At 35.8% G+C, this 22,369-nt stretch overlaps 2 protein-coding genes across 6 annotated transcripts; one reads left to right on the top strand and one right to left on the bottom strand.

Annotated features, from left to right (window-relative positions):
• Positions 1–2,682: 2,682 nt before the first annotated feature.
• LOC125205352 (BEL1-like homeodomain protein 2) lies at positions 2,683–7,560 on the top strand. The gene is made up of 5 exons (XM_048104225.2): positions 2,683–3,049; positions 3,173–4,366; positions 4,873–5,255; positions 5,884–5,944; positions 6,920–7,560. Exons 2-5 carry the CDS (start codon positions 3,227–3,229, stop codon positions 7,340–7,342), a joined length of 2,007 nt encoding a protein of 668 aa, XP_047960182.1. The 5' UTR covers positions 2,683–3,049; positions 3,173–3,226; the 3' UTR covers positions 7,343–7,560.
• A 3,308-nt stretch (positions 7,561–10,868) lies between these two features.
• SUVR5 (histone-lysine N-methyltransferase SUVR5) lies at positions 10,869–21,304 on the bottom strand. Of its 5 annotated transcripts, none has more exons than XM_089060672.1 (13): positions 21,015–21,304; positions 20,156–20,267; positions 18,501–19,101; positions 18,046–18,348; positions 17,768–17,878; positions 16,963–17,073; positions 13,599–16,373; positions 12,937–13,098; positions 12,153–12,269; positions 11,861–11,964; positions 11,602–11,739; positions 11,201–11,288; positions 10,869–11,115 (listed from the first exon to the last, which is right to left on the bottom strand). In XM_089060672.1, the coding sequence occupies exons 3-13, from the start codon at positions 18,966–18,968 to the stop codon at positions 11,008–11,010; spliced, it is 4,485 nt and encodes a 1,494-aa protein (XP_088916798.1). In that variant the 5' UTR covers positions 18,969–19,101; positions 20,156–20,267; positions 21,015–21,304; the 3' UTR covers positions 10,869–11,007. The 5 variants fall into 5 exon arrangements, with proteins under 5 accessions (XP_088916798.1, XP_047960218.1, XP_047960217.1 ...); XM_048104261.2 differs by lacking the exon at positions 20,156–20,267 and having other exon boundaries at positions 18,501–18,646; positions 18,782–19,101; XM_048104260.2 differs by lacking the exon at positions 20,156–20,267.
• Between the last annotated feature and the right edge of the window lie 1,065 nt (positions 21,305–22,369).

The following is a 22,369-nucleotide window of genomic DNA, read 5'->3' as shown; positions in this document are numbered from 1 at the left end:
CAAATTATTCCAACTTTAAAAAATCGATGACTTCTAAACTAATATACTCCTATTTGGTTTCTTGAATACTTCGTTATTAATAGATTCATGGTCTTTCGAAATAGAAAATATTAAGTGAGTATATGAAATTGTTTTTACGATAGCATGCATAAAGCTAGTTGTTCATGCCTACATGGAATTAATATTATTTTAATTTCATGTTTTTAATCAAACAAACAAACTTGACGTACGTAGTTCGGACCTTATAAAGGCACGCAAATATTGTCGGTTCGTGTTTGTTGTTCTGTGTCCAATAATATTTTAATTAAAAAAATGGTGTAGTAATATAAAAGCTCAAGTAACATTTGCTATTAAAATTTGAAACATAGAAAAGTATGTTTTCCTGTTATACTATCTTTTATATTGTATTACTAGCATCAGTGATAAGCAATTGTCATTGCATTGCCTCTACTTTGACATTAACAATGACCGATATATCTGACCTTACGAGATTCATTTTTAGAATTTGTTGTTGTATTATAATATTCCGGTTTCTACTACGGCTAGTAAAAACTTGTGCTGACATGTGATTTTTTCATATCAAAATCTATTACTAGGTTTGAAATTTTAATGTTTGCCACATCTAACTAAGATCTTATTGCAACTCGTTTTCTCAATTATGAAGAGAATTGATTGAAATGAACTCTTCAAATAGACCCAAACTTTCCTTTTCACTAGTGAATTGCTCACTTATGACTTAAACAATCACTTTTGTAAATTCTATATTGACTTTTACTAATATTCACTTCTTAGTTTTTATCTTATTTTGAGTTTTCACGTTTTGATAAATTTAAAAGTATCTATGCTCCTCTGTTTTATTACAAAAGGGTACACGGTACCGTTTGTGTTGATGAGGGGATCAAACAAAATTAAATTTGTCTATATTCATGTCGGGTGAGATTATCTGACCTACAATTTATTGTGGTATATCATTTCACTATTTATAACTATGCTACTGCAAAAGAATAAATGTTATTTTTTTAATCGAAGTTGTTCACTATAATTAAATTTCTAAAAGTTAGATCCCTGACTTTGAACTAATGGTTCACAGTGTCAGCTATTTAAAAAAAATTAATATTCCTTTTCGTCCACTAAAAATAAATTCTACTTTATTTCTTTTAACCATCAATGAAAAGTGTATAAGTTTTCATAACCCCATATGGCCATATCCACTTAATACAACTCAATTCTCTAACAACTCATTATTTATAAAAAGACCAATGTCTTCAATCAAATCATTTAACGACTCAAATATAGTGGAGCTCTTCATCCATTCAAAATTACTACTATATGTTTCGAACATTCACTAAATTCCATGTTGAATTAGTTTTTATGAATAAAAGTAATATTTATTCTAACAAAAATATTAATGCCATTAATCTAATGTGTAAATGTAAAATCTATATTTTTATTGTTAAAACTAAAAAAGTTATTTTGAACAAATAAAGTCATGACACCCACAATGAATTTTACTGTATTCATAGCAAGGAAGTTGCATCCACCTAGATTTTTGTATAATCGAGAATAAGTCCAGTTGAATCAGATTTTACACACAATTTTCAAATCAAATGAATCAATTATCCATGAAATCAGCAAATTGAACCATGGGGATGTCAAGACTCGAGAGAAATTATCAAGTGGAAAATCTTGTACTATGCATATTTGTGTCTAATCGTATGCAGTTTGATGTTCAACAAATTTATTTTTAACAGTAAGAATGTTTTTTCTAAATTTATAGTACTATATCTAACTGAATTACGATTATACTAAGCCTATAGAAAAAGTGGCATCCATCAACTTTAAAAAATGTGAAAATTAAAAATATGGACAATAGGATCTATGAGTTAGATGCATGAGATTGAGTACAAATCCCTATATTTAGGTGTGTAGACAAACCGACTGACATTCTACCAAAAAAATAATTTTAAACTTTTTCTATTTAGTTCCTAGATTTCTTAAATACTGAGAGAGTTCACAATTCCTATAAACAAAGTAAAACCTCTATAAATGAACATTCCATTTAGGAATAAACTATATTCAGAAATAAAAGAATTTGGTGGCTACTCGGTATCGTTTATAAATAGGATTAAATTCTAAAATTATCATAATTTATAGTATAGTTTATTTTAAGTCACACCATTGGGAAAATTATCTTCACTGATTTAAAATACTCCCTTCTCTAATGTTGCATGTGACACTGGGTGAACTCAATAGCTCGTCCACATAGTATATCTTTCATTGAATCCAAATATCCACACGATTCTAAGTGGTTGAGTTAAAATTTTCTAACTGTAGTGTTTTTTAATTACAAATATGCATGCATTTTAAATGATACTAAAATCTTACGTCACTATTTAAGGATAATCATGATTTAAAAATTATTTAAAATGTAAAATATAGTAGAGGCTCTCAACTGTACTCTAGTCCACAGTAGTAATGAATTTAATCTGTTGACAACTCCTAACGACAGAAAGGGGGCGATCTCGTCATTTCGAAATCCTGATTAATATATCAGGTCTGTATCTTTGTCCTCAGCTGTATCACGAAACTCTATTTAACTTTCTTCGTCAAGTTGGAGAATAATTTTTTAATTAAAATTAATTAAATAAAATAAAGAGGCATAGAAGAAATAGCGACCTCTTCTCTCTCTCTCTCTTTCTCTCTCTAAGAGAGAATATATATTCATATTGATACAAGAAGACATGTTTTTAATTTAAAGAAAAAAACTTGTTTTTAGTCTTCTCTCTTTGGAGGAGGCGATTGCAGAGAACAACAGCACTCTCCCACACCAAATTAAGAGATAGAAAAGGAGAGAAAGAGAAAGATAGAGAGAGAGAAACGACAGCCTCAGAAACAGCAGACAGAGAGAGAAAGAAAAACAATTCAAGATTCAAGAGTGTGGTTTGTTTTTCCTTTTGATTTTATCTTTTCTTTTGTTTCTAGAATCCCACAGAAGAAGAAAACGATGTCTGAGGGCTTCACACCCTTTTACAGCCTGCAACTATAAGAGGTATGTACGTGTTTACATGAATTACTAAAGTTTAATTCATTTTTCATCACAATCAATTTCTTTTTTTTTTCTTTTTCTTTTATTCTCTGATCACATCTTCAATTTTGTGTATGGATCCATTAGAAAAGCAAGGAGTTTGAAGAGATAGAAGATGATGATGAAGATAGAGATAGTGATATGGGAATAGCAACAACAACACTGCCTCCTGTTACCTCTCACTACAATTCTCTCCAATTCTCAAATTCTATGTCACAAGATTATCATCAAGGCATCTTCAGCTTCTCGAATGGATTCGAGAGATCGCAGCAGGAACAGCAGCAGCATCACATAGCCCAGCAGATCCGCCGCGATAAGCTCCGGGTTCAAGGCTTCGAGCCACCGCCGCCGCCTCTCGTCGGTATGGAGGAGGAGGAGGCCGTGTATGAGAACCCCGGTATGCTATCCGAGATGTTCACTTTCCAATCCGCCGCCGGCACCGCCACCGAATTGCTCGAGAGCCAGATTCTTCAGAGCTACCGGAATCCGAGGGCGGCGGATTGGTTCCCGCCGCGGCAAGGGATGGTTGTTGGCGGAGAATTAGGCGAAACCAAAAATCAACACCTTCATCATCAACCACAACATCAGATTCCAAGCATTAATGCCGATTCAGCAGCAGCCATGCAGCTTTTCCTGATGAACCCTCAGCAGCAGCAGCAGCAGCCGCGGTCGCCGCCATCGCCTTCTCCTTCTCATCCGCCGCCTCAATCCACTTCCTCCACGCTCCACATGCTGCTCCCACACCACTCATCGTCCTCCGCCCAGGCCCTCCACGGCGGCGGATTCGAGCAATTCACGTGGCTCCCGGGCAGCGGCAGCGAGAGCAACCCTATCGTCGAGGGGCAAGGGCTCTCGCTGTCGCTGTCCTCGCACCTCGAGGCCGCCAAGGCCGAGGAGCTCAGGATGGGGGACGGGAACATGCTCTTCTTCGGCCAAGGAGGCGCCGCCGCCGCCGCCTCAATTCCGGCGCAGTACCAATTGAAGAACCTCGGCGGCGGGATGACCTCCCCCTACGGCGCGGTGAATATGCTCCGCAGCTCTAAATACGCTAAGGCGGCGCAGGAGCTGCTGGAGGAGTTCTGCAGCGTTGGGAGAGGCCATTTTAAGAAAAGCAAGCTCCGGCGGCAGAATAATAATAGCAACGATGGAATTGGAAACCCTAATTCCAACCCCAATTGCGGAAACTCTTCTTCTTCATCCAAGGATAATCCTCCCTTATCCGCTGCTGATAGGCTTGAGCATCAAAGGAGAAAGGTCAAACTGCTATCGATGCTTGACGAGGTATTGTCTTCTCTCTCTAATTAAATTAACTCAATCGTGGCTGCTTAATTTAGTCGTGAAAATCTCCGGCAAGTTTCCGCTATAATTTTTTATTGCCGGCAGGCGGAGTTGTTTAATTAATTTTAATTAAAATAAAGTAATTTTGTAATTGTACCTACCAATAGCATACCTCACTCACTATTAAGATAATTAGTGGCGTGTGATTAGGGCAAACAGGATTTTCATTTCATTTAGTGTGGCTAACCACTCTCTCACTCCCTCCCTCTCATTCAAAATTGATCCAACACCAAAAATGAAAAACTAGTCGTCCTCCCTCCATTTGTTTAGGAAGGTGAAAGTGAACCATCACACCAAATTTAATGCTTCCAAAATCAAATTTCATTTTAATAGTAATATGTATAGTAGTTGACTTGACAAGTGAGTTGTTTTGCTTTTCTTTTTTTCACATACTATATAATACTACTATAGTAAATGTGAAGTCATTCATTTATATTATGATTATGCAGGTGGACCGGAGATACAACCACTATTGCGAGCAGATGCAGATGGTGGTGAACTCATTCGACATGGTGATGGGCTTCGGCGCGGCCGTGCCGTACACCTCCCTCGCACAGAAGGCCATGTCCCGCCACTTCCGCTGCCTCAAAGACGCCATCGCCGCGCAGCTCAAGCACAGCTGCGAGCTTCTGGGAGAGAAGGACGCCGGCACGTCCGGCGTCACCAAAGGCGAAACGCCCCGGCTCCGAATGCTCGACCAGAGCCTCCGGCAGCAAAGGGCGTTTCACCAGATGGGAATCATGGAGCAGGAAGCGTGGAGGCCGCAAAGGGGCCTCCCCGAGCGATCGGTCAACATTTTGAGGGCGTGGCTTTTCGAACATTTTCTGCACCCGTACGTCTCTCTTTCTTTCTTTCTCTCTTTATTATTGGATCAAGAGAAGAAGAAGTAACTAGCTAGGTTAGTAATCAATCAACAAAGAAATCATTATTACAGAATTCTATGATAACACTATATTACTCCACTACTGTTGCAACTTTTCCTTTTTATATTTTTAACTCCATTATTCTCTTTTTCTATCCTTTGCCTCCAAAAAAGCTGATAAAGCCCCCCTCTCTCCATTCCCTTTCATCAACATAATTTATTCATGCAAACTTACACTAAAATATCACTAGATTTACATCTGGATTATAGAGCTAGAAAGAAGGTAGTACAATTAATAAAAAATAATAGTTAAGCGTAAGACAAAAAACGATAGGGATGTACAGTGAAAAGGAAAGCAGAGAGCGCAGCAGTCCGCTTTACTCATCTGCTCCTTCTGCATCATTGCTGCAACTGTTGTATACTCTCTCTCTCTCTCTCTTAGATCGCAACGCCCCATACACAAATTTTTCACTAAAAATAAAAATTATAATTTTGAATATAAGGAGTAACACAATGCATAAAGGTTGGGAGTCTCTTTATCTGATTTAGGTAAGAAGATGGAATCTAATGTCGTTTTCTTTTTTGGTCTCTATCTCAGGTACCCAAGCGATGCAGATAAGCATCTGTTGGCCCGACAGACTGGTCTATCAAGAAACCAGGTATTTCCTCGTCTTCATTTTTTTAAATAATTCTCTTCATATTTTTTAAAATTTTTATTTCCCAGTAAAAAAAATGTGGGAACTAGTATAGTAAATAGAGGAAGAAAAGCCAAGGTTATTTTTTTTGGCACCTTTTAGTGTTTTTCTTTGGATGCTTTTCCCCAAAGACATAAATTCTGATTCAGAGAAAAAAACCGCTGCCAATAGTAAGTGCAGTGTCATGGTACAGATGAGTGAGACATGAAAGTTTGCAGCTTTCACTCTCTCTCTTACGTTGAAAACATTTATTGTCTTTCAACCTTTCATGCTCATCAGAACTGTACTCAGGATTTAAGGCAAGATGTTATCTAGCCTTTTCTTCTTCCACTTAATCACAAACATAAAAATGCAAAACAATCATCCCAGATCATCAATGTTATATGGAAATAGATTCTCATACAAAATATATGTTTGATTTAAGTGATTTTTGCAGTTTTAGTTCCATAAACCCTAGAAATGTTGGGTGGATTAGTAATTTAGTATCTTCATTTCATGTCATGAAATAGTAATTTTGGACTAACAATGCATGTATATAGGGAGTAATTGATTTGAAGAGGGACAAGAGGATGATTTTGTAGTATCATATTTTATGTAGAATAGCAACAAGTTGCAAATTTTCAAGTGGCTAGCTAGTGTTACTTATTTAAGAATTTAGGTATTTAATAAGTCTAGTTCGAATTTGTCTTTTCCACAGCTGAATGAATATAGAGGATGTAGCTGGCTGCGTAATAATAACAAACATTTAATTCCTAGTCGTGGATCATTATTGAAATTTTTATCTAGATTCTGTCTGTACTATGATTCATTATAATTGATTGTACATAAAAAATACTCCATAATACTACTACTAATTAAATGCAACTATATATAGTGTTATGTGCATTATTGCATCCTATTCTCAGGATAGAGGTTTTAACGAGGCTCGGCCCTTTGCAGGTGTCGAACTGGTTCATTAACGCGAGGGTCCGGTTATGGAAGCCAATGGTGGAGGAGATGTACCAGCAAGAGGCCAAAGACGAGCCCGAGGGCAACGAGCAAGACCGGGATCAAAGCAGTGGCAGCGCAACGCCCACCACCACTACTCCGCCACCCATCAGCGCTGCACCGGAAAACGACCCTTCATTCATTGCAATCAATAGGCAGTGCTACACGGATAACAACGGCGCATCCGCCTCTACCTCGGCTGCGGCCGATGATTGCCGCGACATGCAAGTGGCGGGGAGTGCTGATAATATCGGATCCACGGTCATACGGTTTGGGGCGAACGCGGGAGACGTTTCGCTCACGCTAGGGCTTCGTCACGCCGGAAACTTGCCGGAGAAGAGTCCCTTCTCTATTAGGGATTTTGGGGGCTGTTAATTAATTTTCATTTTAAAAATACCGGTGCTTTTAATAAGAAAATTAAACCCTTGTCGTTTTTTTTCATATTTCTTTCTTTTTATTTTTGTCTCAAGTTAGTTTTTCTTTTTTTTTGTTTTTTCTCTCTAGAGAAACTTATAATGAGAATGGTAGAAACTGATGATAGCAAGGTTTACAACGTTTATTATAATTGTATAGTTGAAAGTTTTGGATCTTTATTTTTTATTTTCTGGTATTTGAATTGAACGTACGTGTAAACCTTGTATTTCATTTTATTGAAAATTATATCATATTAATTAGTAAGTATGTCATATGGAGTTGCTTGGGATCTTTTAATTGCTATTTACACGATGGATTATTCATAATTTAAATATATATAGTAGTCTAACCACCCTTCGGCCTTCACTACATGCATGGGTATTATATTATCTAAATTTTGCAAACAAATTAAAATTATTTAATTATGTTTCTTCAAGAACAAACAAATATTCCATAGAGGTTAGAGAACATACATTCTAAGGAACAATTACATTTCACCCAATTAATTATTTGTTGCTGTGTAACTTACATTTCTGCCAGAAAATGTTGGTGCTATTCATTATAAAGTGCTGCCGGAATTTATTTCTAAATGGCTGCTGTACTTCATCATGTCTGAGACAAAGGCAGTTTCTTATTTTCAAATAATTATTTTAATAAAATAAATTGAATCGATGACCGATCGATATATGTATAAATTTAATTATATATCTGTGTTGATGCTTTGTTGTAAATGTTTTGTCACTTTCCTTATGCGTAGTTTAATAGTAAATGCAGTAACTATTTTACCTATATTTTACTGTTTAACACGAAACGGTCGACGACTGTAACTCAATTAATTTAACGCGGTCACTCCTCAGTAATTATGCTCCTATGTGTTGTTGAATTTATTATTTGCAAATTATGAGTTGCACTAGTACATTTAATTATTACCGTTGTTGACAAAAATATAAAAATTGTCAGCATTCAGTATAAATAATTAATACTAGTAATTATTCATTGTTGTTATGCATGTAGTGTAGGTAGTGTGAAACCTGAGACCTTACATTTTTACAATTATGATTATGATAAAAATGAAATGTTTGTAATTTGTTTGGTGGGAACAGCATCTAGGGATTGGCAGCACTTGATATTGTCCTTCTATTACTCCTATTATTGCTAGCTCATTTAATATACTAATTAAATAATTCCAAAAAGAATGTCCCAATTTTATATTTTTTGTGATGCTTTGTGTAATAATGGTAGATTTTAAAAAGCAGCTATTAATAAGAACACAACCAACTGGAAACACTGTTTCCCGAGGAGTTGTGGACCACTTATGGTCTCAAATAGTATATGATCAACTATTCTATTTTGAGGTTATTTTTATTATATTCTCATATTATTATTTTAATAAAGTACTACTACTACTATTCATTGTCATTTACTACTACGACGTGCGTGGGCCTTCAACATTAACATAATTCAGGTATTAGTAATTTGCAATTATTGAGTCTCGTTAAGTTAGGGTTTCAATTGAATCACAGTGATTCTAAAAATAAAATTATTTACTGATGAACATAAATGGGGAAGAATCGTAGGGTCTTTGTTACATAATATACGAAGATTTAAAAATTTAGGGCATCCAATATTAGGTCCGTGTATCACACGAACTCACACCCCCTAATTGTCCCGTTACCGGGACGGGATGCATTGGAGGAGTCGGATCTGGCATGACGGCTCGCAAAAGTGTGATACACACGGCAGGAGTAGTGTGACACACATGCGACTATCTATCTTGACCAATCGTCTGACACGTGGCTAGGTACGTCGCCATGTGTATCCATTTTTTTCCAATATTTTAAAATAGGAGTATTATTTTGTTAGTTTTTACTGCTTTTAAATGGAAAATCCTGGAAAAAATTATCACTTCATTCACACATTCATGTTCCTAAACTTTTTCTAGTTTCTTCTCATTTTTCTTCAAAACTCTACCCCAATATTTGTCATTTTTCAAAAAAAAATCTCATTGTCCTCTACTTTTTCCTAAATTTATCACAATTATGGATGTCAATAAACAATTCGAAGAGTGACTTATAGCGAATCGTTACGCTCAAACAACCGTAATCCATTCAATTAATAATTCACCTCTCTTTCATGTACCTACCAACACAACACACCCATTGTCTAACGATTCTAGTCTATCTCCTTCATAGCTCCCTTGCACCCGCGCTCCGGCTACAGTTTTAGCGCGACTTCATCGTGCACGTAGAATATGTCTAACTTCTATGTTTTATGTTATGTATTGAACATATTAAATATCACAGGTATGCACACACTTTTAAGACAGTGCCCCTACCAATTTTTTTTAAAAGACAGAACTATCTAGCATAAAATGCTTCAAAATTGAACACTCTCTTCATCCCATTCAATCACCATTTTGAGATAGAGAAATGGTTAATATTTGATTCACCGTAGAAAGAGGATGCAAGATAGAGTAAAAAAGTTGGTGGGGCCTTGATGAAATAGATATAGGCCGTGAATGTGGGCCCTGATGTTGGGCTGGCAGACATCACAACTAATGCTCTTTGGGCTCAAGGCCTTCTTCTCGCCTTGTTTTACTATTCTACTTATCCATTCCATCAAAGTAAAAATTAGATTTGAATAGGAGAAATTGAATCTGCATTTTCATTACCTTATGAGGAATGATATCAAATTGTCAATGGCGGATCCAAATGAAGTCGAAGGATCGATCAATTTCACCATCGGCTCATGAGAACCAAATTAAAAAAACTCCATTAAAGTCGGCATGTCGTGCTTTGGTCTATTGAAAGTTGAAATTGAAATATGCTTTTTCACTTATAAATTCTTTAAAAACTCAAAGTAAACTCTGATCAGAAATTAAGTTATCAAATAAACTATATACTGCTGAGCTCCAAGACAGAAATGTGAATTACAAAATTCAAATAACAAAAAAACAAAAACTCCATATCTCGAAAAAGAAAATGATGTTCTGCAATTCAATTCCCTGCCAGAGGCAAAAGAGGACCACATTACCATTAACAGCGAAATGAAATTAAAAGCTGTGAAGATTGGATTTTCAGTTCTTTCATTTAATTTTATTTTTTATTTTATAACACAAAAATCAAGGACCATATTCTGACAGATCTTTCTTTCAGCAGTATCAGAACATTAAATATATCAACTCTATGGCATCTTTAATGATGTGTAGTAAGGTCTAATAATTTGTAATAAAGCTAACTACATCAATTTATTTCTTTAGTTCAAATTTATAAGTCGATAGAGCCTTATAGATACTTTTCTAAAAAATAATTGTTTTAGTTAAGATTATATGAATGATGCACGGTGCATTTACTTAATTATAAATATATAAATCTTAATTAAATTTAACTATGAATATGATGGATTCACTCCACATCTAAATGGACACAAATTATGGCCTTGTTTAACAAGACTTGAAGAATGAAGATGCATATGAATCAAGGCTAAATTAGAGGAAATAAAAGCATCTGCATTATGCAAAAATCAAACTGAAATAATACATTGAATTCATGGCACTAACTGTAAGCTACGTTAGATTGCATAAGCTTCAATCCATCACTGAACCATCTTCTTACCCTCTTAACACATTAATAAAGCCTTCCCCTGCAATTCGAAGCCCCACATTCACAACGGCATCCTTCTCCAGGTAACAGCTTGTATCGGAAATCATAAGTCAATTCCTCACCCAAAGCAATCTGCTCTCAAAATACAAGGAAAAAATCAATCGTGTAACATTACGCATTAAATACGGAGGATATGAGCGATTTGGAGAGTACTTACATCACGGCTGGCATAGAGACCGATATGTGCCAGCTTACTGTCCATACTTTCTATCAGAACTTGATGATTCACGAGATTGGGCGAACAGCTATCAACAATACACAATAATGAACACATTAGCAAGCAAGCCACTTGTGGAACTAAACATCATCTACTTTGCAAATACTTTGCATTTCAATGAATAGTAATTGCTCTGTGTAGTAAAGCATGTACAAAGTGATTTAAGTTGATACATCGCTTCGACAAAATCGCAAGATTCAGCATTTAGCCTTTTCTTTGAGACATTGTAGTTCAATATTTTATGCAGTCCTCATTCACGAATCAAGCAGTAAACTAGAAAAGGTCTATACAGAATATGAGGACTCCTACAAAAATTATTAAGCACATCTTCTTGCCCTCACCTGTGGTTAATGTATCGAGAAACATTTCCATAATTTGTGGCATCAATCACATAAGAGACCTGCCCTTCCATTAGTCGGCTCATGTCATTGATGCGAGCATCAATCTCATAAAAATATCCGCAACCTTCTGTACTATACCTGTTTTCCAATGACAAGGAAAGTGGAACATATATAAATCATTTCAATCATAAATAAGAAAATAAAAATGTTAGTACATGACAAACAATCCCAAAAAGATCAATGGGACAGAATTTCACACCTGCTGCGTCTCTCATTTGCTTCCTTTTCATCTATAACCTCACCAATGTACTCGCAGACAAATGAACCACAAGGAATTGCTTGCCTAGCCCTTACTGCCCAACCCTGCAGTGCAAAACACAATTTATGTTAAATATAGGGACCTTGTGACTGATAGCTTCACAGAATCAAATTATATAGATACATTATAATATCAGGAACGGGGTTGAAAGATGATTTATAATAACTTTCATGATGAGGTGTATTACACTATTTATTCTTACAGAAAACAAAAAACATTTCATGGTGTTTACCTTTCTCTCGGTTTTAAATATTTCCAACCTCACTTGCACTCCATTTTGCAAAACCCTATTCTGGCAAGCTCTGCTGCAACTGCACCTCTGATTACACTCGTAAACAAGATAACCCTCCTGATAATATGAAGAGAAAAAAATTTACATGCTATCTGAAATGTCAGTTAAGCTAACCAGTTCCATTAGCAGGCACATTAGATTCTCATTCGTCAAAGTACAACTGACTGGCATTATATCGAAAGGATATAATGTGTTGATCCATAACGATTTGATACTTACCTGTGAATCTACAACTGGATGCCATTATGATTAGGGAAAGAAAAAAAAACTTTAGAGAAATGTTGGGGCCACAATGATTGTTTTATTAGGTGACTATTATAATATCACACAGAATATAGAACCATGAACTCCATTTGATATATATGGGTGAGCGACTGAGCGCAAAAAAAGTTTAGACTAGAGTGTTTGTTAGATCTAGTCACAGCAGTTTAAACGGGTGAATTTGGGTCTGCTTGTTAGGCAAATATTGTAGCTAAGAAAAAATTATGATTCTGGACCAAGTAGTCTGATGCAAACCTTATAACAACAGTAAATGCTTCACCAAAGTCCAAACCTCCAGAATAATTATATTTGATAGGCAAGTTTGCTAGTATTATACTAAATTCATAATTAACATTGTTCCCAAAACAATTACCCTTCTGCAAGTATGAAGAAAAATGCCAGAATATCTAAGATCAATTTATGCATGAAAGTTTAAGAGTTCTAGGAAGAAAATGCTATGTACCTCCAATATGATGCGACCTCTCTCATCATATGGAAACCTTCCGTGCATAGGCTTTCCGTAGATATCTTTTGCATCTTCATAATCATTGTCAAAAAGATACACGTGATCGCATGTTTCAGAAGAACATGTTGAATGAGCACAAGCACACCCCAATTGCAAACTCTGTGCATCAAGAAATATGAGAAGTTATATAATTCGTTAGATTCAGTTAAGCCATTATTATGCTTCATTGGCCACAATCAAAATGCTAAATGAAATACTCCAATCTAGACAGCTTCTCATGTGAAGTATAATCAGAAATCATGGCAACAAGTAGGGTAAGAATATTGAAATTTGGATACTAGACAATCTCTGAGCTGTTATCAACATTGTGTTTCCCACAATCAAGTATTTGTAATTATGAACCATCCCCCCTATTTGGTCCAAAACAAACAAGTGACCAATGTTTATAGAACAACAAATGCATATCATAAATAGAAGATAAATAATTAAGAATTTCTGAATTGTCTTTCAGAGGATGCGACCATATGTAACTTTCAGGACTACTGAAAAACGGAAGAAAATTTTCTTTTACTTGGAAGACGAGAACTAATATGCTAGCAAGTCATACAACGACATCAAATTTAACAAGAATAATACATCAGGAAATTTAAGTAAGATACCTCTGATTCAAGAACAAGGGATTCATCAAGCAATGGCTTTCTAACGTAAGTAAAGCTTTCCCAAGGAAAGGAGTACTCTGTACTTTGCCCATCAGGTCCCTCGGCATTCAAAATATTTTCGTCCACCACACAAGCTATCGGCATGGGTTCTTGTCCAAAACTTATGTCATCACATAAAATAACATTTTTCTCAGAAAGATCCATGGAAAAGTGCTGGGAATCAATAACACAATGGCATTCATCCAATGTCCATTCTGAACTCAAAAGGTTAGGTACGGGAGAACATCTAGTCTTGAAAGAATTGTCTGATGATGGCACCAGCGGAGACAAAAACAGAAACTTAACACTTTGCAAGCACCCTTTAGAACAAATAAAATCATCTCGGTGCCATTCAACTATAATGTTATGATCGCTGCATAGTTTGGCAGCTTTAAGGTACAGCCTTTCAGGCAGGACTCCATACTTTTCCTCTAATGAAGCTTGCAAACTAACCTTACAACAAGCTGAGCTGGCAATTGACAGAATTTCTGAATTATTGGGCCGCAGTTTTGTCTTTTTTATTTCAGAAATTAGTAACTTAGCAACAGCTGAGCACTGAGAATCTGCCAATCTACCAAGAGTAGCAGCATCCGGTACAGAAGGTTGCACCATGATCTCAGTTGGGACAATAGAACTCGATGCCTGGATACGCTTCTTCAAATTTTGCACACTCCTATTCCTAATTTTATATGATGCTGAAGTCAAAGCCTTTTTAAATCCAGGACGAGTCAGTCTGCCTGATTTCAGCTTCTGGGCATAAAATTGAATACCCTTCTTTTTCAAACGGGGACCGCTGGAGGTTTGCTCTCCCATATGAGCAGCTTGATGATGGCGACCAAGATCAGGTAACAAATCAAATTTCAAGCCACAAAACCTGCAAATGAATCTCCGGTTAACCGACTGATTGTCAAACTTTGCATGTTCTACGGAACCCAACATGTTTCCCTCTATTTTGTGCAATGAACTGGTATCTTGCTGTTGAGCAGTACTAGACAAACGTAAATTGGAGGAATGAACTGAGAGCACATGCGACCATAACTCATCTGGATTCCCAAAATGACTGCCACATGGAATACACTGCAAAAGCATGCACTGCTCCACAAACTGCACATGATGCCTCTCTTGCACATGAGTTTCCAAAATCTTTCTGTTAGTAAAAGAATCCAGGCAAATTGCACACACGTAGCCCCTAAATAGCCATTGAGCTTCTTTCTTGTGGCTCTCGATCCAGTGCTTTCCAAGTGCTTGGTCATCAGAAAGAGTCTCTGAGCATATTTTGCACTTAATCACAGTTTCTTCACAACTATCTTTAAGCATCTGCACCTGAACCGGCACCAAATCTTCAACGGTTGATGAAACTTGCAAGCTTTGACCATCTCCAAAATCCCATAGCTTCTTTAACCTCTCCTTTTCACTGAAGACCAATTTCATTAAAAATTCCCCTACTCTGGTATCTTTCGAAGCTTCAGCAATAGCCCACTGAAACTGTACTTCCTTAGGTACTGGATTTCTCAAAGATAATATGCTTTTTAAAAGCCTGTAGAAAAGTTCACATGCATGGTGTAATTGCAATTTTCGCTCCCTTGACTGACAATTTTTCAGAAGCTCCATGAACACCTCCTTGGAAACTATCCTACTCTTTCCATTTCTTGCCCGTTTAAGCCAGCTTGGTATATGTTGATCGCAGTAGAGGGAGTGCCTTTTGGGACTCTCGAGACAGGGTTCACCAACCTGGGGCCATGAACCTATGCATTGCAATGTTTCATCACTAGGCGAGTTTTGTTGAGGCTGCTCGGTCTTCTCACTGACACTGCTTTCTTGAGGGTGGTCTTTTCCCCTATCCAACAACAGTGGGTCTAGATGGGCAGGATTTGCATCTTCTCTGGAAAGAACCAATTTAGTAGGACCTGTACCCTCTGGATACATAAGATTTTCTTCAAATTTTCTTTTAAGTTTATTAACAGGAGATGAAATGTTTTTTCCATCATGCGGCCTGTGTTTCTTGCAGAATGAAGAACCAATTAGAGCTCTGTGCTTGCATTTAGTTCCGAGCACCGTGGTACCTCCACACATTGGTGAGTCGGTGGGAGGTGTTGCTTCGGTTTTAGCAGAACTGCCAATGAAACGAGAGGAAAGATGCACACAACAGTATACATCTCCCTCACTGGCATACCTCACACATTGTCTTCCTTTAGCTTCAATGAATGCCATGCATTGTCGATTATGATTTCCTGATTCTGAGAACTTAGTAACAACACTGGAAGGAGTCAGGTCCACCTCTGTAGTAGTCTTAGTAACAGCCACATTTCCAGCCTCAACTACTATATCGTTCCAACTATTAGCTGCACAACTAGTAGATCCTGCTAGGTCAGCAACCTCAACGGGACTGTTTCTTTTTAAAGCTTCAGCTTCCAGCAATGCCGAATTCATGTACCCATTAAAAAAGGAGGCATCAGTCTCAACAGGAACAGGTTGATGTGTACCAGACGTACCAGACACATGCGTATCAGCACGACGAACCTCAAGCTTGGGCCTTTTCTTAGGCGTCTGAAGTTCCATGGTCAATGGGCTATCACTAACAGGTTCCAAAGCCACGTCTGTAGATATAGGATGTGAAACTGAAAACCATTTCATAACCTCGGATTTCCAGCTCTTCCAGTCAGATCCCCCATCCAACTGTGCTGCTTCACTTGATAGTAAATTTACTTCATTCCATAAGATGGAGTCGGACAATTCCTGACAAACATCGAGATATAAAAAAAATATATATTTGAAATTGCAGAAAAGGATTGCATCCTCGGGCATTAATAAATAAATCCATATGAAATGTCAGCTTAGTTATCTAAATTCAAAGTAATCCTAATATTAGGTAGCAAACCATGACTTAATTCTCCAACTGTGACATATTGAAACAATTTTTACAGAAAAGGAGAACTTCCTAAGAAAATACTAGCAAAATATGTGCAGCATATGAGCTCTCAAGTAGCCAATTCTATTACACCTAAACTTCTAGATCTTAAGAAAGCTCAGTACATTACCATCCCAAGTCTGGAAAGTATCGATATTGAGTAAAATATAGAAATTTCACAAGATCAAGTGGAAAACAATGCAAGCAAGCAGCTGTTTCGATGGGAAGTATACCATCATGGCAGAAAGGAAACGACCTAATCCAAGTAGGAAATTAGAAACTTACAGTTTGGAAATATTGGGTTAGTTTCAAAAAATTTACCACAACACCGTAAATAAATTGCTTTCTCATATCAAACAAGCATACTTCAGTCCAAAAGAAGTCAGAACCAAAGGATTATTAAAGCTTTATAAGCACCTCTTTTAGCATTTCTATGCATTCTGCACTATTTGCATCATGACATCGTTGTTTCCAAGACTCCAAAGACTTGAGTAGCCAATCTGAAGTTATGCAACGCGTCAGTATCATCTGAAAATTTAAAAACTAGTGTTAAATATTGACAAAAAAGAACCAGGTAAACTTGCTTGGAATAAATTACAGCATCTCAGATTCTCAAAAATATTAATCAGCATTCCAGATCAAGCTTTGGTTCATTTGACTATCAAGTCAAACTATGGTTAACAGGAAAGTACTAGAAGAGATAAAAGAGAGACTACTGAGAGCGTAAGAACTAATAAAAGGAAGGGATGAGGAAGAGAGAGGAAGACCCCAAAGACAATAGCAGCAGAGCAACAACAACAACTACCCTCAAGGTAGGGTTTGTAATAGAAAATTCAAATTTTCATAGATTTTAAAAGCACCACCCTTCAAATCAAATGATCCAGAAACAGCAAACAAAAGATAAACTAGCTCCTCAGACGCTAGATATGGACTTCGATACAGAGATAGCGTTGATAGATCAATTCATATGGAAAATACAATTCCCCCCTAACACACTAAAAAATAGTGAGATGTGTCATAGACCTGAACTTAGATCATAGCCAATGGAAGATAAATATGTAGATCAAGACGCAGGAAGGTAAAATTATATTATTATTATAATTATAATTATAATAATAATTATAATAATAATAATAATAATAATAATAATAATAAATGAGAATGACGAATGGTTGTTCAAAAGATCGTATACTAAAACATCAAAAATGGAGGGAAATTTTACATTCTGAAGTTTCAAAAGCTTCTTTCCAAGGTCTGAATAATCTTTACAGTGTGAGGCCTCCATGGCAAAATCCTTCAAGACCATCACATTACGAGCACTCTCTATCAAAGCCTATATTGCCATGAGAACATATTAGTAATACGTAAACAAAAGTCAACAGTGGAACTGACGTCAGTTCATAGTTATAAGATACGCTTGCATCTAAATGGCAATGTATGTCATGGAAATATAAAAACCACGAATACATGACAGTGTTGGCTCAAAACTTAAAACCAAACCTCGCGATTTAATTGGTCAAGAATATTTAGCATCCCCACAGCCAACTTCTGCATGATAAAACGACGCGCAAGTGTCAAATCTTTAACCATTTTTATACCAACTTGGTGCGTCTTGTAAGCAATGGGATGGGGAAATTCGTCGATAGGACGAACTAGTTGTACATCTGCCCAAGAATAATTTCTGGTGTGAGGAAAGAATATCACAAGATATTGTTTCCTGTCGTGAGTTGGCTTTGCTTTTAAAGTTGATAATGGCCAGTCAGCCCTTGCACATCTAATCCCTGACTGCCACTGTCCTCTCCACTATAAGAGGATATAAACAGAATAATCAGTATTCATGAGTTGAAAAGATTATCTCTCTAGTCACTCCCACTCACATAATTATCTTATCAGTCAAACAATACTGGCACCAAAAAAAACCAAGAATTTAAAAAAGAATAAGAAGAAACATTTACCTTTACCCAAACTGCTTGGGGCTCATCTAGGCCTTTGATTTCCAAATGAGGTGAACCCTCCTGGTGGTTACTTGACACTCCGCCTCCAATTGTATTCGAGATTTGGTGAGAGTTTTCTAATATATGGCAAGGTTCAGCAAAATCATCTGTTTTTTCAAAGTTGTTGTCTTCAGAATCATGGGAGTAACATGAGAGAGTTTGACCATCAAGATCATAATCAAAGTATGTATCATCGTTAGAGCCACCATTTAAAGTAGGGAAACCCTCGACTGTAAACTGACCTCCATCTTCTCTTACTTCATGAGATTCTCCAACAGTAAGAGTTAAGTCATCAAATTTGAGATCTGTTCTAACATAATCTGAACCTTGATGGCAGCCAGATTTTCCATCATCCTTAAAAGCTGTTTCTTGTTCAGGTTTAGGGCAATCTGACTCTCCAACGTGAGGAGCACAAGGAAGCACTTCCATAATTGAACACTAAAATAAAGTCCTGCCGCTATTGTGCATCATAATCTTCAAAAATGAGCCTGCCCCTCCACAACACAGAGTAAAATTGGAAGTGGCAATAAGCAGTAGGTTAGCTTAACATAAGACACAGCACCTGAGAAAATGAAATATGTAATCAGCCAAAAGAATGCAATTTTAGTAGTTCTATGCTGATGTTAGACTATTTATACCAGGTTTGACTACATAGCATCTAATAATGCTATTTCAATAGTTTTAAAGCATCACTTTCACCATAGCTGAATGGAGTCTAAAACTTTTACAGCACTCATATACATTTAACCAATAAAGCAGACCCCATGATGAAAGTTATAACCTGAAAATCTATACAGCTCCTGCTGGCTTTCAAAACTCAATCCATTCTTATAGCATTAATTAATTATCATTCAGAATTCTAGTTTCTAAGAGCATTCCTGATACTACTTTTGCCATCAATATGTTTTTGCTTAATTTTTTTTTCAGAACACAAATTTGTGGTTGATTTGTAATGAGGGTTGAGTTGGTAATCCAGAACAGCCTGCCCAATGCCCACACAGAAGGAAAATCTAGGATTATCAGGAATGTTTACAATGATTAGTTCAGATTGAATTTAATTGTTATTTGCGAAGAGGGATTAGCACAAAAAAATATGTTTTGGCTAAATTTTTCTTTCATAGCACAAAATGTTAAGTTTTTTACTTGATCAAATCACCAATCACTAACTTATAACTACAGAACTCTATCCTCATAATATTTATAACAAAACCTCAGGACAATTTCTCGAAACTCATCTTCTAGAATAACATTAAACAGCATCTTTTTTAGTCTGCCTTGTTCTCTGAGTAATTTGAAGCTCTTTAAGGGTGAAACACAGAATTCCTATGAAGTCAGACCAAAATCCAATGAAAAATAAAATAAATTAGTTTTTAAAAATCAAAAAGTTATATTCCAGATCCATGATCAACAATTTTTTTCGTAGTTATATATAAAGCTGCCTCATTCGTTAGGAAGTAATAAAACAAATATCATAATTATCAGAAAGATCTTCAATCGGTGAGAAAACTTGTGTAGCAACACTTATTGTCAATATGCCTAGATAACTGAAACCAGAACTAACTCCATTCAGAAATAGCTTAAAACTAGATTGAAATTCAATGTGGAGATACACTTGCCAAAGATGTCACTGAGCCATTACTAGCGCTACTGCATCTCATTACAATCAAAGATAAACCAACACATCCACATATATGCACGCGCATGTAGCTCGCCTATTCCCGTTGCACCCTTTGAAGCCGGATGCAGACGTAGAAACAGAGAATAAAAAAACAAAATTAATTAATTTTACAACCTGAATCTGTAAAATTGATAGCAAGATAATTCCTCAATATGTTGCCTGCTAAACTTAAAATAATCGTTCTTTTATAAGTTCAATTTGGAGAAATGCATGCAAAGTTGCAAACTGTAGAATGAATGACGACAATTCCTGGTAAAATAAAATAATTATCAATTCATAGTTTCATACCCAATTAGTACTCCCCAGTTCCCCAAAACTGGAAACCAGCCCACAAATTTAAAACCCTAAATCACTCATGAGTCAAAGCAATAGTGAAACTCTCAAAACTGTCCAACTTCAAATTCAGAAAAAAGGAGTAAACTTTATATAATAAAATTGGGTAAATTAAATAAAGGGAGAGAGAGAGAGTATCGACAACCCAAAAATACGAGACACTGAATTTACAATCAATGGCACACGAAATCTCTACAAGAAAACAATTCAATTAAGCAAGAAACTAACACAATTAACCAAGCCACAAATTTTAATTAACCAATCAACAAAGTAATACGACTGATATTTTCCTAAATTGGGTAATTAAAAAGAGAACAGTATAGCTAGGTCATGGCTGGTGCTATGCCAATATTGCCATGAAACATGTTACACATAATAGATAGATAGATACACATCTATGTATGTATACCAATATAAACAAATTACAGAGGGCAGCAGAAAAAAAAGAATTGTAGGTAATGTACCTCTAAGAACTGTGGATCACCAAATAATCGAAATTGGGGGTAAAAATTTTCAATTGTTTGTGTCAATTTGACTATGAATTGGAATTGTTTTAATAAAAACTGCTAAAGATGTAGATGGCATGAGTGACCAGATTTTTATTTGGCTGGGGAATATGAAACGGGGTGTATGTATAGGTATATGTATGTGTGTAACAGGTCCAATTGAGAAAAAAAGAACTAGATATATTAAAAAGATTGAAGTGAGTGTGGGGATGAAGATTAGAGACGAGAAATTTGGTTTGGTAGGGCAAAATTGAAATTAAATGCAGAGAAAGGGGGAGCTATTCCACCTATTTTTTATTTTATTTTTTCTAGGGAAAAGCACACTGGGACTTGTAACGTGGTGTGGGGGTATTTTTGGTATTCTGTTCTTCTTCTCGGGGTGCTTTCGCCAATTTCGAGTATCAACTTGCATGTTGACCTCAATGATTAAAATTGTTTTTTATTCCAAAAATTGATAACGCTTTAAATACTTTCTCCGCTCTAAAAGAATAAATAATTAAAATATTATTTTGTTCAGCAAGAATTTTGATACTATAAAATTGATAAAGTAAAAGAAAAGTAGAAAGAATAAATAATTAAAATATTATTAGCGGATAATATGTGACACTTTGTTAGAGATAAAGAAGTTTTAAAATTAGAATATGCATAATTTTGTGAGACTGACTAAAAAATAGTGCATATTCTAGTGGGACGGAGGAATACTATTCATTTGATAAATAATTAACTTATAAATTGTCTAAATTTAAGAGAAATCACCCTAGATCTTAATTTATACTCCCTCGGTCCATAATTAATTAGCATAAATTCGACTTGGATTTTGAAAAATACGTATCAATTATAAGTTTGTGAAACAAGTGATATAATCATTGTCGCTTATTTGGAGAATGACGAGGAATTTGCAAGGACAAGTTGAAATATTTTATTTGATTTGATGCATAAATGGTTTTTTAAGTTGTTGTGTTTTTTTTTTTTTTTTTTGCTTTTTTAATTAATTAGAATAAGTAGATGGAAAGTTATTAACCATATTAATCGGCTTTGATATTCTTTCCTTCCACTAATTAGAATTTCCTTTTAGTTCATTTTCCTTGTTTAATTACTTTAAGTTTAATGTTTCGTTTTATGTTTAGGATTTTATTTGTTTATATAATGATATCATTTGTATATTAAAAATTATACTACTCCCTTTGAAGATTAAAAATATTTGACTTTTATATCTCTTAGATTTTTAATTCACTGAGACTTTTTATCAGACTTATTAAACAACTTATACAATCGGTTGTGGCATCATTCATTTTATCCCATGACATATTAGA

Source organism: Salvia hispanica, chromosome 6, assembly GCF_029641045.1.
Source record: "Salvia hispanica isolate PSC_SH4W2 chromosome 6, Shi_PSC_v1, whole genome shotgun sequence".
NCBI classification, from domain to species: Eukaryota; Viridiplantae; Streptophyta; class Magnoliopsida; order Lamiales; family Lamiaceae; genus Salvia; species Salvia hispanica.
This window is presented reverse-complemented; position numbering and strand designations above follow the sequence as displayed.

Excerpts from the sequence above, each read along its gene's own strand:
- LOC125205352 (XM_048104225.2), top strand. The coding sequence starts at position 3,227 with ATGGGAATAGCAACAACAACACTGCCTCCTGTTACCTCTCACTACAAT. Across the intron at positions 4,367-4,872 it reads TGCTATCGATGCTTGACGAG|GTGGACCGGAGATACAACCA; the intron begins GTATTGTCTTCT and ends ATGATTATGCAG. Across the intron at positions 5,945-6,919 it reads CTGGTCTATCAAGAAACCAG|GTGTCGAACTGGTTCATTAA; the intron begins GTATTTCCTCGT and ends GGCCCTTTGCAG.
- SUVR5 (XM_089060672.1), bottom strand. The coding sequence starts at position 18,968 with ATGGAAGTGCTTCCTTGTGCTCCTCACGTTGGAGAGTCAGATTGCCCT. Across the intron at positions 13,099-13,598 it reads CCCTTGTTCTTGAATCAGAG|AGTTTGCAATTGGGGTGTGC; the intron begins GTATCTTACTTA and ends CTTGATGCACAG. Across the intron at positions 11,289-11,601 it reads TCTCGATACATTAACCACAG|CTGTTCGCCCAATCTCGTGA; the intron begins GTGAGGGCAAGA and ends TATTGTTGATAG.